The sequence below is a fragment of the Lolium rigidum genome, chromosome 6, assembly GCF_022539505.1.
Source record: "Lolium rigidum isolate FL_2022 chromosome 6, APGP_CSIRO_Lrig_0.1, whole genome shotgun sequence".
NCBI classification, from domain to species: Eukaryota; Viridiplantae; Streptophyta; class Magnoliopsida; order Poales; family Poaceae; genus Lolium; species Lolium rigidum.
In genome coordinates this window covers 303,270,732-303,284,906 of record NC_061513.1, presented here as the reverse complement: position 1 = coordinate 303,284,906, position 14,175 = coordinate 303,270,732, and the positions used below count along the sequence as shown (strand labels likewise).

Genomic DNA, 14,175 nt, shown 5'->3' with positions numbered 1-14,175 from the left:
TGTATCTTATCGGGAGGGTGAACAATACTCTCGATAATAGTAGCCCCCGAGCCTATGAGCAAGTGCTTGCACCTGGCATAGGCTCAAGTTGTACTACTCGATAAAGAACTTGGCGCAGCCCCTCTTTTTATCGACTCCAGGCCGTTGCTATTTTTATTTGACATCCATATCTATATTGTACAGGGATAATGGTAATTGGGGCTAGTTCATCTTACGGATCAGGTACTAGTTAACTGCTCTAGTGGCAATCCGCAAAAACCTACTTCAAGATCACGTCCCTGGACATGATCTCGGGATACTAGTGCTAACTCGACAGGTGCCTTAAGGTCTTACCATTCTGTCGAGTCTCAGTCATGTTTATCGGGTACCTAACGCGTCCGTTAGGATTTTTCTTCGTATCTGTTGATACGGAAAAAAGTAGCAAACCGACGTCAGAGACGGCGCCACACCACGCAGAACTGATCTGGGGTCTTACCTTCGCAAAGTTTTGCGGCATTCAGAGATTGATCGCAACTTTGGCGCTCTGAGAATATTTTGTCAAGTGCCTTGTTCGGCTGATGCAATGACCCATTTTGCGGGCTCTTCTATTTTTCTCTCGGACTTGATGAGACAGCCGAATATATTGGTTCTTCTATATTGTCGGGTACATCACTGATGCTCTTGCTCGGAACAATATGACGAGTCAATGGACCCGAAGATTTGTCCATCCTTTTTTTTTTGTTCCTCCTTGATGAAAATTTCGTCGAGTTCTTTCTTGAAGAAAATTTCTTCGGGTCCTCCTTGAGGACAATTCTTCGGGTTCCTCCTTCAGGAAAATACTTCGGGTTCCTCATTCAGGATAGTCCTCCGGGACCTCTTTGAGGATAATTTTTCAGGACCTTCTTGAAGATAATTCTTCGGGTCCTTCTTGACGATAATTTTTCGTGACCTCCCTGAAGATAATTCTTCGGGTCCTGTTATTTCTTGAAGACAATTTCATCGAGTTCTCCCTTATTGGGCACAACAGAGTCGATGCGCGATGAAGATCTTCGAGTACATCAAAAAAGTCGAGACGAAGTAGAAACCACCAAATAATGAAAATAGATGGCACCACACTATTGATGAATAAATAGCAGAGCCCCCGATCGTTGCTGGGGTGATATCATGATTATTGCTCAGATGCTATGTCGCAGTTGCGACCCAAGGTGAAGTCATGGTCGAGCCCCCGAGTGTTAGCCATGATGTCGAAATTTGTCGTAGCCGCGGCGTCATAGAAGGTGAAGCCATTTAGGATGAAGCCATTGTCAATAATATAATATGAATCCATGAAGATGAATCTAAGATGAAGCATTTGAGATTAATCCATATTGAGGATTATGCCATTAAATATAGAGCATATATTAAAGATGAATCCGCCTATATCGTAGAGGATGAATCCATTGACCCGAAGAATCCAGTAATAATCATAGAAGATGAATCCGCTGATATCATAGAGGATGAATTCATTGATCCGAAGAAAATAGTTCCAGTAATAACCATAGAAGATGAATTCATTGTCCCGGAAAACGCATCGGGTAGTATTGTATAAGAGTGAACTAATAATAATCCGAAGAGAAACAATCCAGCAAGCCGAAGAAAATAAATCCACTGTGTCGAAGAAGATAAATCCACTAAGTCGAAAAAAAGTAATTCCACTGAGCCGGATAAAATAATTCCACTGAGCCGGAGAAGATATATCCAGAGCCGAAGAAAAGAAATTTATCAAGTAACCGAGTATATTTGTGATAACGAACTAATGGCGCAGTCCCCAGTGTTTGGGTGATTTTGCTGTAATATTGTAATGGTGCAGCCCCCGAGTATTCGGCTGTGGCGAAAGTAAATAAATGATTAAATCTTGGAAGAAGATGAAAACTTAGCTTTTTATCGGGTGTGGCGGAGTCGATGTGGAAGTAGGTCGTCCGGCAGGCGCAGTCGAAGCGGTGGTTGTGGTAGATGTGGAGGATCCTCGATGGATGAGCCCCGATCATAGTGAGTGCCATGGCGAACAGGGTCGACGCAGCAGCTGAAGTCGAAGTTTTACTGCGATATGAAACCTCCGGTTGCTTTCCGTGTATGTTTCCGAATCTTTTTTATTGTGAACCTCCCATAGAAGCCTTTAATCTCATCTTGTGAGGAACTAGCTATAGCTATCAGCTCGATCGTCCTTGCTTCTTTGCATTTTTTTTCCTTGAGATCTTCACGTTAAGTTCCCTGTATTCACGGGCCTTTTCCTGGCGCAAGATACGAACACGGCCGTGCCGCTGGATGAATCACGGCACAAATAAAGTAGGCGGTCTTCTCTGATCCGATCTAGACGAGGATTTTTCTTATTTTTTTTTTCCTTGATGCACACGCGGAAAGACTTCTTGCGGGGCCGCCGTGAAGTTGCCGATGAAGTTCACTGTGTTGAAGAAAACGAGTGAACCAGATGCGATCTGGCCGCAATTGTTGATGATGAATTTTGGGAGGTCGAAGTAAACTGTTCGCTCGGATGCAATTTGGATGTCGTTGATGAAGAACTCGACGGATCCCGCCCGGATGACAAAATCCAGTCGTCGCAATTCCCCACAGACGGCGCCAATTGACGAGGGATCACCTCGGCAATGCCTATGTATTGTAGACTTGGGTTTCGGGAGAGAGCGACGATGGAGATTCCGGGAGCGAGATTAGGCACACGATGTACCCAGCTTCGGGTCTCCTCGGTGGAGGATCCCTACGTGCTGCTAGCAATCCAGTATATGATCATAGATGTGTTTACAGGGTGCCGCCATAGGCGGAGCTATGTTGTCTATATTCTGTCTATCTGTTCGCCTCTCTATTTCGGGTGCCCTGGCTAGCTTTATGCAACCAGCCTAGGGTTTTACAAGAGTCCTAGTCGACTACTTCTTCGGGTTGCCTTGTTGGGCCTTCTCCATATTTGGTCTTCTCCATATTGGGCCGAGCCAGGTATACTAATAATGGATACCCGAAGGGTATGACCATGTCACCAGGTACACATACTTGTTTCCCAAATATATACTGTCAGTCTCACCTAAACAATGTTTGCATGCATTGTATCCCTTGTTTTACTGTCCTGAAATGTTACTAAGAGCAGGCCAATCATTGATGGTTACAAATAACAACGCTCGTAAGTTAAATTCCTTTTGTTCATGCTCATCCCACACATGTATACCTTCTTCACGCCACAACTGTAAAAGTTCTTCAACCAATTGCCTCAGGTACACATCAATGTCGTTGCCTGGTTGCCTCGGGCATTGGATGAGCACTGGCATCGTAATGAATTTCCGCTTCATGCACAACCAAGAAGGAAGGTTATAGATACATTGAGTCACTGGCTAGGTGCTATGACTGGAGCTCTGCTCCCCGAAAGAATTAAAGCCATTTTTACTTAGACCAAATCTTAAGTTTCTTGCGTCATCTGAAAATGACTTGAACTCTCCGTCGATTTTTCTCCACTGCGACCCGTCAGCGGGGTGTCTCAGCATCACCTCTTTCTTACGGTCCTCTTTGTGTCATCGCAACAACTTGGCATGCTCTTTGTTTTGGAACAAACGTTTCAACCGTGGTATTATAGGAGCATACCACATCACCTTGGCAGGAACCCTCTTCCTGGGGCACGACTCGTCCTCAACATCACCAGGGTCATCTCGCCTGATCTTATACCGCAATGCACCACATACCGGGCATGCATTCAAATTCTCGTACTCATCGTGGTAGAGGATGCAATTATTGATGCCTGCATGTATCTTCTGCACCTCTAATCCTAGAGGGCAGACAACCTTCTTTTCAAATTATACCGGGCATGCATTCAAATTATTTTCAGCAACTTTTCAAATCCCTTGTTAGAAGTACCATTCTCTGTCTTCCATTGCAGCAATTCCAGTGTGGTACCTAGCTTTTTCTAGCCATCTTCGCAATTTGGATACAACAGTTTGTTGTGATCCTCTAACATTTTCTTCAACTTCAACCTCTCCTTTTCACTTCCACAGTTTATCTTCGCATCAAAAATGGCCGGACCCAAATCGTCATCGGGCTCATCAAAAATGGGCTCATCAAAAATGAGCTCTTCTTCAGCTTCGTCTCCCCCCATTCTACTATCACCATCTTCAGTGAACATAGGATAGTTGTCATCGTCCTCTTCTTCTTCGTTGTCTTCCATTATAAACCCTCTTTCTCCATGCTTGGTCCAACAATTATAGCCGGGCATGAAACCGTTCTCAAGCAGGTGGACGTGAAGGGTTTTTGAGGTAGAGTAATCCTTTGTATTCTTACAAGAACTACATGGACAACAAATGAAACCATTCGACCGCCTGTTTGCCTCAGCCACATTGAGAAAATAATGCATGCCAGTAATGAACTCGGGATGGCATCGGTCACCGTACATCCATTGTCGATTCATCTGCATTATATAAGTATATAAAAAATTATTAATTACACAACATCATGAATATATGAGTGACCAAATTAATTAATATTCAAGTTCATCACATAAAACTAAGTTTTTTTTATAAAAAAGAAGAGGCTCACCGAGGTGGTGTCGGCTAGGGGACGACACTGGCGATCGACGGCGGTGAGGACGGGGACGATACTAAAAACAACAAATCATACTTTAATTTGAGTTCAAATTGCATATAAAAAGAATGAAATCCCTAATTTAGGCATTTCATCGAACACCTTGCTAACAATAGAAAAATAATACGAGTTAAACTAGCAAAGAAATGAGCTAAATTAGGAACGCCGGAAGAAAGGATGGTATAGCTAACCCTTAGATAGATGGGTGCCATCAATCTTGAAAAAATGGTGGAGAAAAATGGTGATTTATTGGGGTGTGAGAGGAGGAAAATATTTGAAAATGTGAGAGGACAAGGAAAAATGGAGCTGCAGGGGTGGCTCGGGTGAAGAAATAGGCCAGGGACCCTTTAGTACCGGTTCTTCATATGAACCGGTACTAAAGGTGCAGCGCTGGCCCCACCTCCGCCTCAAATTTGGCATGAAACCCTTTCGTACCGGTTCGTAGGTACGTTAGATGGTTAACGAACCGGTATTAATGTTTCTCGGTGGCCTGGACAGTCAAACCGGTACTAATGTAGCCTTTAGTACCGGTTCGTAAGGAAACCGGTACTAAAGGTGAAATCCTTTGCCCGTTTTACTACTAGTGATGTGGTGTTGCAGGTTGCTGAGTGAGAGGCAATTTGATCGCCTTGAGATGGCGTACACGGAGACGATCCTGGAGTTCACCAAGAAGCTCATCCCGTTGGTGAGCGAGATCCGCTCCATCGACGTCAAGCTCGAACAGGAAGCCGTGGTAGACCGGCTCTTCAGCGCCGTTCCAGATCATTTCGGGGACATCATCAACACCATAGGGAAATGGGGCGATGTCACGACCATGACAATGTAGGAGGCTGTCGGGCGCCTCTTGACGTACAAGCAGAACCAGCGCGGATGCCGCCAGAGGAGCGGCGAAAACAACGACAAGCAGCTAATGCTCGTGACACGTGCGCTGGAGACCCTGATGAAAGGGAAGAAGCTCGGTGATGGGGCCGGAGGGTCTGGCTCCGCTGCAAAGAAAGGAGGCGGGGCAAACGGCGGCGAGAGTGGAGGCCATGACAAAGGTCGTGCTGATCACGGCCAGAACAATGGAAAGGGGAAGCAGAAAACACATCCTAAGTTCGACATGACGAAAGTAACACTAGTAGGAAAAGCCTCATCTGTGGCGCACGAAAAAATGATTCTGTGGCGCACGGGGGGTGCGCCACAGAAATTTCGCCACAAAAATAATGTTTCTGTGGAACACCTGTACATGCGCCACAAAATTAAGGTTTCTGTGGCGCACAGGGTCTTAGGTGCGCCACAGAAAAAGGTGTGCCACCGAATTGATTTTCAGTGCACCACAGAATTTGCTCGTATTATACACGATTTTGTGCTGCCTGCTATACACATACAGGTTATATACAGCAATATACAACAACATACAGAAATATGCAGATATAATATAAATAGCATGTACATTGCACAAATATAATATAGACATCATCATCACATTACTTAGAGCCCGATCGAGATACATATATAGTGGCAAGTGTCAAATATTTTACATACAACTATTAATTCATACAAATTTCACAATTTCGAGATACAAAGTGGTCTTCATCCGGTTCCTCCTTTGCTCCCTCCTCTCTACCCACCAGGCTCGCTTGCATCGTGGTCTTCATCCGGTTCCTACTATGATTAAAATGGAAGAAAGTGAGACCAACAAGTCCGATGCACAAGAGAAATGGAATAAATGCCTCATACATTGTTGGTCAACACAAATATTAACATTCGGAGATGGCGTAAGTGAGACCATGTCCGATGCACAAGACATTGATATTTGTGCTATCTTACCAGGCTCACTTACGCCACCCCCAAGTGTACGGTGACCAAACATTTTAATCATCGGCATTTTGAAAATACCAAAGCAAATGGAATGACAAGAGCCTCATACTTTGTTGGTCGAAACAAATATTAACATTCCGGGACGGAGTTAGCAAGCCAGGGAGGATGCACAAGAGATTGATATTTGTGCAATCACACGAGGCTCACTAACACCGCCCCTGAGTGTACGGTGACCAAGCATTTTAATCATCGGCATTTTGAAAATACCAAAGAAAATGGAATGACAAGGGCCTCATACATTGTTGGTCATAAAAATAATTAACATTTAGGGATGGGGTAAGTGAGACCAAGTCCGATGCACAAGAGATTGATATTTGTGCTATCTTACCAGGCTCACTTACGCCACCCCCGAGTATATGGTGAAGGAGCATTTTAATCATCGGCATTTTGAAAATACCAAAGCAAATGGAATGACAAGGGCCTCATACTTTGCTGGTCGAAAAAAATATTAACATCCAGGGATGGAGTCAGCGAGGCCAGTTAGGATGCACAAGAGATTGATATTTGTGCCATCACACCAGGCTCACTGGCCCCACCCCAGAGTGTACAAGTGACCAAACATTCTAATCATCGGCCTATGCAATTAAGAAGTGCCAACTCAAATAAGAGACAAGTAGCTAGTATGAACTAAATGGAATGCCTCATACATTGTTGGTCGAAACAAATATGAACATTCCGTGATGGCGTCAGCGAGGCCAGGTAGGATGCACAAGAGATTGATATTTGTGCCATCACACCAGGCTCGCTGGCGTCACCCCGGAGTGTACAGTTGACCGAACATTCTAATCATCGGCACTAAAATGGAAGAAAGAGCCAAGTGGTATCAACTAGATAGAATATGCCTCATACTTTGTTCGTCGAAACAAATATGAACATTCCGTGATGGTGTCAGTGAGGCCAGGTAGGATGCACAAGAGATTGATATTTGTGCCATCACACCAGGCTCACTAGCGTCACCCCGGAGTGTACAGTTGACTGAACATTCTAATCATCGGCACTAAAATGTAAGAAAGAACCAAGTGGTATCAACTAGATAGCATATGTCTCATACTTTGTTGGTCGAAACAAATATTCACATTCCGGGATGGCGTAAGCCAAGCCAAGTAGGATGCACAATAAATTGATATTTGTGCCATCACACCAGGTTCACTCACGCCACCCCAGAGAGTAGTGATCGACCAAACATTCTAATCATCGACAAGTACAAAAACGCCACCAAACCAACAATCATTTGAGAGAAATAACATTGGGGTAATGTTAAAATGTCCGTCCCCGTATTTGGAAGACATTTTTAATATTGGAGTCTAGCTAATGGAAATCAAGAACTAGTCTTTATCTCCAAATGATGATTAGAGGGAATTTATTCACCTTAAGCAACATTAGAGACAAATGGGATCATGCAAGGGACTTGGGTCATTTGGATCATAAGGCATCAATTAAGGAGGCAACCAGGGACAAAGGGAAACATTTGATGATCCATTATCATAGGCAACAAAGCAGCAATATTTTTCCCCTCTATCTAGCTAGAGTCCTTAAAAGAAATTCTACTTAAAATAAAGTAGCTCTCTCTTGGTATTGATTACCAACAGGAACTCAAACCACTACTTGATCTTACTAATTCAACATCTAACTAATTAAGCATAAGCTTATTTAGTTACTGTCAGCCACTGAATAATAGTACACCCATAAGGTAAAGCCACATGTGCATGACACTTTGAGCTACCAAGAATAAAGGCCAACAGTGGATAAACATCAGCTCAACCATGTCTTGCACTAGAGGAAAAGTAATCAACACTGAAACTTGAACAGTCAAGTGACACTACAAGCAGCCCACACACACATGCAAATTTCACATGTGTTGACAGTAACTAAACAACACAAGAACACCACCAGATATTCATGGGTACTTAGGATCAGTAGGGAATTGATAAAGCAGTGAGGAGCAAGCATACCATCATAAACTGTTCATTTGAGAGAAATAACATTGGGGTAATGTTAAAATATTTGTCTCCATATTTGGGAGACATTTTTAATATTGGAGTCTAGCTAATGAAAATCAAGAACTAGTCTTAATCTCCAAATGGTGATTAGAGAGAATTTATTCATCTTAAGCAACATTAGGGACAAATGGGATCATGCAAGGGACTTGGATCATTTGGATCATAAGGCATCAATTAAGGAGGCAACCAGGGACAAATGGAAACATTTGATGATCCATTATCATAGGCAACAAAGCAGCAATCTTTTTCCCCTCTAATCTAGCTAGAGTCCTTAAAAAAATTCTACTTAAAATAAACTAGCTCTCTGTTGGTGTTGACAGGAACTCAAGCCACTACTTGATCTTACTAATTCAACATCTGACTAATTAAGCATAAGCTTATTTAGTTACTGTCAGCCACTGAATAATAGTACACCCATAAGATAAAGCCACATGTGCATGACACTTTGAGCTACCAAGAATAAAGGCCATAGTGGATAAACATCAGCTCAACCATGTCTTGCACTAGAGGAAAAGTAACCAACATTGAAACTTGAACAGTCAAGTGACACTACAAGCAGCCCACACACACATGCAAATTTCACATGTGTTGACAATAACTAAACAACACAAGAACACCACCAGATATTCATGGGTACTTAGGATCAGCAGGGAATTGATAAAGCAGTGAGGAGCAAGCAAACCACATGTATAAACCAACTAGATCAGGCAATATCTGTTCTTATATTTGCATGACTATTTCTCTCAGATGGCATAGAAGCATTTCGTCGAGCACTTTGTGCTCGCGCGGGAGAAGAAGATGTAGGGGAGGGGAGAGACCTCACCGATGATAGGGGTGGAGGAGGAGGTTGACGACGACGGCAGGGGTGGAGGACGCGGAGGCTCCTCCTCCTCCTTGACGCAGCTCCGGCCCCTCCTCCTCCACGCCGCAACGACTTGTGCTGCTGGTGGCGGGGATGGGTGGAGCGTGGTGGCATAGGTCCCTCGCGGAGGAAGGCGGCAGCGACGGCGACGCTCACCATGGAAGGCGGCGGCACGCGGTGGTAGGGAGAAGAGAGTGAGGGGTACGGGCGAGGGAGGGGGTACGACAGTATAATCGCACCAGCACACGTGCGCCACAGAATCCAATATATCTGTGGCGCACCCGATACGGTGCGCCACAGAACAACTAATTATTGTGGCGCACTGCTAGCCCTGCGCCACAGAAATAACGAAGCCAATTATTGGTGGTGGCAGGATGTGGGCCCCACCTTATTTCTGTGGCGCATGGAGTAGCAGTGCGTCACAAAACTAAGCTATTTTTATGGCTCACTGTGACTTCGTGCGCCACAGATATTATTTCTGTGGCGCACAGGGAGTTGGTGCGCCACAGAAATAAGATCTCATCTATAAGGCTTTTCCTACTAGTACTAGTGTAAAGTTTTTCAACTGTAGTGAGAAATATCATTTTTCTTTTGACTGCTCGGAGCCGAAGCATGAGAGGGCTAATCTTGTGCAGCAGATAGATGATGGGCCTGGACTTCTCATGGCTGAGGTGTGTGAAGTTGCGCACACAACGGAGGTAGCTACTGAGAAAGTTCTGCTCCATGAAGAAAGGGTTATTTCCTAAACTGAAAGGGCAGATGAACACTTCCTGGTATTTGGACACCGATGCAAGTAATCATATGACTGGATGTCGTGAAAAGTTTGCTCAGCTGGACACAAGTGTGAAGGGCACCCTGAAGTTTGGAGACTGGTTTCTTGTTGAGATAGGAGGGCGTGGCTCTGTTCTCTTCCAAGCACACACAGGCGAGCATACCGTTTTGACTGAAGTGTACTTCATACCAAGACTCCGCAGTAACATAGTCAGTTTGGGTCAGCTAGATGAGATTGAGTGCAGCTATTCAGTGCGATGCGGGCTGATGGTGGTACTCGATCGGGAAAGAAAGATCCTAGCAAAAGTTTGGAGGTCGCCGAATCGCCTATACATTCTGAATGTTGGGCATGGGGACAACGGCCGGTCAATAGTATTCAGTAGCTCCTCCCTGTCGGCCACCTTCTTGGCCTGCGCCATGGTGAAGGGTGGCGGCAACTTGCACGGATAAGAGTTGTGCCTCTTCTTGGAGTCCGTCATACAGTTCTGGTGCTCGCCCTTGGAGCTATAGCGGCATGCATAGGCACTAAATTGAGGTAAAACTGACGACTCAAGTTTTGGCATGATTTTGCCATTTGTGCCGGTGGAGCAACGGATCATCTAGTTATGAGAAATAAGTTGGATTTGCTTCTCCCTTTATATTATTCACCAAGTTTTGTAAATTTGCTCGTCAAGGCCGAGCAGCATGCGCCTTCTCCATCTTCTGAATGTTTCTCAGCAACTCCTCCTCTTTGTCAGCCATCTCCTTTGCCTGAGCCGTGGTGAAGGGTGGCGGCAGCGTGCACGGATCAGAGTCGGCGGCTCGCCTCTCCATGGAATCCATCATGCAGGGCCGGTGCTGGTCGTCGGCAGGGCATGCCAGGGAGTGGGTGCAGATCTCGACGGCTTTCTCCGGGATGGTGGGCTTGTACCGGAGCAGCTTGGCGTACTCGGTGAGCAGGTGCAGCATGTAGTCGTAGATGTAGTCCATGCTCATCTCCTCTCTGGCGAACCGGCTGCCTTGCTCGCCGATGAGCTGCGCCTCGACAGGGTGGTGGTTGCCCCAGTCGACAGCGAACTTGATGGACTCGCATATGCGGTTCCGGTCAATGGGCCAGTAGTGCTTGCCGGCGACGAGACCTCTCGACATGATGTCCTGGAAGGGCGTCACCACGAACAACACCGGGGAGTCGCACGCTAGGATGTACTTCTCGCTTACTGACCATGCATTCCCCTCGATATATATCTTGTACCTGAATGTATGTACTAGTATTAACAAAGCATCGGTCGATCATAAAAAATTTAAACAGTACTGTAGGCATGGGCAGGCGTTGTCCAGAACGAAATATATACCTGTATAAGCATTGCTTGGGAATGCTGGAATCTTTGAGACCGTTTTGTCTCGCTTTCCCCCAGTCCTAAAGCCAGGTGAAGGTAAAAAGTGTTAAGTTGTGGATTCAGTGACTTTCTTTGTCGCTATTGACAGATTTTAGAGCACTGAAAGTAGTACGTACCTGGTTGAAGAGGCGGGCGTTCCATTCCTTGCCGTTGGAGACATTGCATTTCATCATGTCGTGGCGTATGCGGTATCTGTCGGGGTTGCCCTTCCAGAACGCGAACGGCTCCCTCTGTGGCCATGACACACGTTTGTTCTCGCGCTCAATCTCTGCCAGCATCGGCGTCCACGGCCGGATGCCCACCTCCGGCCAGCCCCAGAAGGACCAGTCCGGGAACACGATGTCCAGCGTCGACTTGTCCTTGCAATAGCGGAACACCGGCGGCGCGTCGGACGGCGTCGCGAACTCGGCGGCGCGCACTTGGCCCGGGTCATCGCAGGCGAACATGATGTCGAGGTCGGGGACGCGGCCGGGGTAGCGGCGCATCAGCTGCAGGATGCCCCACTGCGTGAAGACGTCTCGCATCTGGAAGGCGACCTGGTACGTCTCCACGTACGCGCGGCCGCCCACCACAACCAGCCGGAAGTAGGCGTACTTGCGAGCGCGCTCCATGGCGTCGCGTGTGATCCCGGCGCCGCGCCAGGGCTGCAGGTCGTCGTGGATGTACCGGAAGTAGTCCGGGCACGACGGCGTGGTACTGGTAGCGGCAGGCCAACGCCATGGCTGCGGTGCTGCTGTTGCGGGGCATGTCGTTGATGTGCCGTTGCTGCAGGTGAACGGAGTTGTATAGTTGGAGAGGCTGTGGTTAAGAGGTCGTCCAGTGCTGATGCTGCTTATGTTGCCGAGGATAAACGACTGTGCGTCCATAACAGTGGAGATAACTAATGTGTCACAACTCACAACTCACAAGTAATCCACAAGTGGCAAAGTATATGCATTCGCATGGTCAAGCTTATATCGCATATATAATAATCATAAAGAACTTATGAAGTTTCATTAACGTGTTATTTCGTGTGTATGAAAATAATTGAAAGTATTTTTTATGTCAAATCGTCTTTGCGTTTGCAGCTACAATGTTTTGATCACTGTAGCGAGATCTTTTGTTTTTCTTCTTCTTTTTCGAAGTACAACTATGTGCATCCGTATTTTTTTTAGGACATCCGGTAATTGCAGAGCCTGGGTGCAATATGTATCTTCGCGATATTAACATATTCCCCTTTGTCGAAAAAATATTAAATCGTCTTGGCATTTTTCGAAGATCATTTGTCCTTCTTGCATTTCCTATTATTTCAAAAGTATTTTAATTAATTTGAAACATAGATTGAAAGGGTTTCCTTGATTTCTACTTTAAAGGAATTTATTATGTATTTTTAATGATTATTTATTTTATCCTATTTTTAATTGAATTGTGCACTATTTTGTTCTAATGGATTCTTTGGAGTTGATTTGAATTTTTTGACTTACATTATTTTCTCGTGTTTTTGAAAATTGAAATTTTATTTTTGAAAATAATGTATTTTTAATTCCTTAAATATCTATGGGCTTCGCACCCACACATCCAACACATCTTATCCCTTAAATTCAGGTTACAAAGGCCTCAGTCCATCACCTTTTCCACTCTTTGTTCTTTCCTTCTTCCTGGTTGAAAGCCCAATCTTTTCATTTTATGTCCGAACTCGGCCGTGTGCTGTCTTTAGGCCAAATCATAATTGTTTCGGTTGTAAATAGATTATCTAGAACATTATAATTGGTCCTAAAAAGGTAAACTCCAAGATTTTCTCTTTCTTTGATTAGCGAGGGAAAATCTAGAAAGTCGTGAATCAGTTTAGTAAAGTGATAGGGAGATATGAATCTAGATATCATCAGATCCACAGCTGAAGAAATAAGATTAGAAAATGATGTGCTAGAAGCATGAGTCAGTCATTCTGATGAAAATCAACTTTGTTGTTCAATATTGGACAATCACGGAAGCTTGCGTCTAACTCGTGGTGCGTTGACTAGAAAATTTGAGCGGCATGGAAAACTGAAAAACAAAGTATATATTCAGTGTAATGCTTACATTGTCGTCGAGGTTGATCCATCTGCTGAAGCCAATCAATAGCGCAAGGAAGACGAGGCCGACCATGATGGACGCGACGCCGGAGGACACCGACGTCTGTGGCGGCTCGGCCGACGCCACCAACGCCGCTTCCTCATCGTCCCGCTCGCCGGACATTGCAGGGGAGGATCTGCGCATGATCACGATTCACTCAGCGCGTCAGGTTACAAACCCAGACTGGGCCAAGAAGGGGTGTCTTGGAGAGGAGCTCAGGCTACATGCCGTGCGACCTTGGGAACTCAGTCGTCCCATATGTAGTAGGAGTAGTAGCTCTCGATCACACTGAAAAGTGCGACTATGTAGCCTCCCAAGCAAGCAAGCAAACAAGCAGGCGCTATCAGTGTTGACTTAGGAGTAGTAGCATTCAATCAGCCGATGGACCCAGTTGGGATTTGGAATTTCCAGGAAGTTAGGCTAAGGTCAGGTTTATTCTGGCCAAAGGTCCCCGCTGGCCTTCCGTGCGAAGGGTGGAAAGTCAAGCGATGGCGTCGGAAGAACGTTTCCAGGCTTGTGGATTTATATTTTTAAACCATGCAAGAGCACTGCATGTATCTATCTATTTATATACTAAAAGCAAAATAAGGATTATATACTAAAAGTAAAATAAGGATGTTTA

The 14,175-nt window shown here is 45.2% G+C and overlaps 1 protein-coding gene across 1 annotated transcript; it reads right to left on the bottom strand.

The window, feature by feature from the left end:
- Positions 1-10,678: 10,678 nt before the first annotated feature.
- Positions 10,679-13,676, bottom strand: LOC124664501 (protein O-glucosyltransferase 1-like). Its single transcript, XM_047202008.1, has 4 exons — positions 13,521-13,676; positions 11,579-12,316; positions 11,418-11,482; positions 10,679-11,317 (listed from the first exon to the last, which is right to left on the bottom strand). The coding sequence occupies exons 1-4, from the start codon at positions 13,674-13,676 to the stop codon at positions 10,756-10,758; spliced, it is 1,521 nt and encodes a 506-aa protein (XP_047057964.1). The 3' UTR covers positions 10,679-10,755.
- Between the last annotated feature and the right edge of the window lie 499 nt (positions 13,677-14,175).

Excerpts from the sequence above, each read along its gene's own strand:
- LOC124664501 (XM_047202008.1), bottom strand. The coding sequence starts at position 13,676 with ATGTCCGGCGAGCGGGACGATGAGGAAGCGGCGTTGGTGGCGTCGGCC. Across the intron at positions 12,317-13,520 it reads GGATCAACCTCGACGACAAT|TCGTTTATCCTCGGCAACAT; the intron begins GTAAGCATTACA and ends ATGGACGCACAG. Across the intron at positions 11,318-11,417 it reads CCCAAGCAATGCTTATACAG|GTACAAGATATATATCGAGG; the intron begins GTATATATTTCG and ends ACATACATTCAG.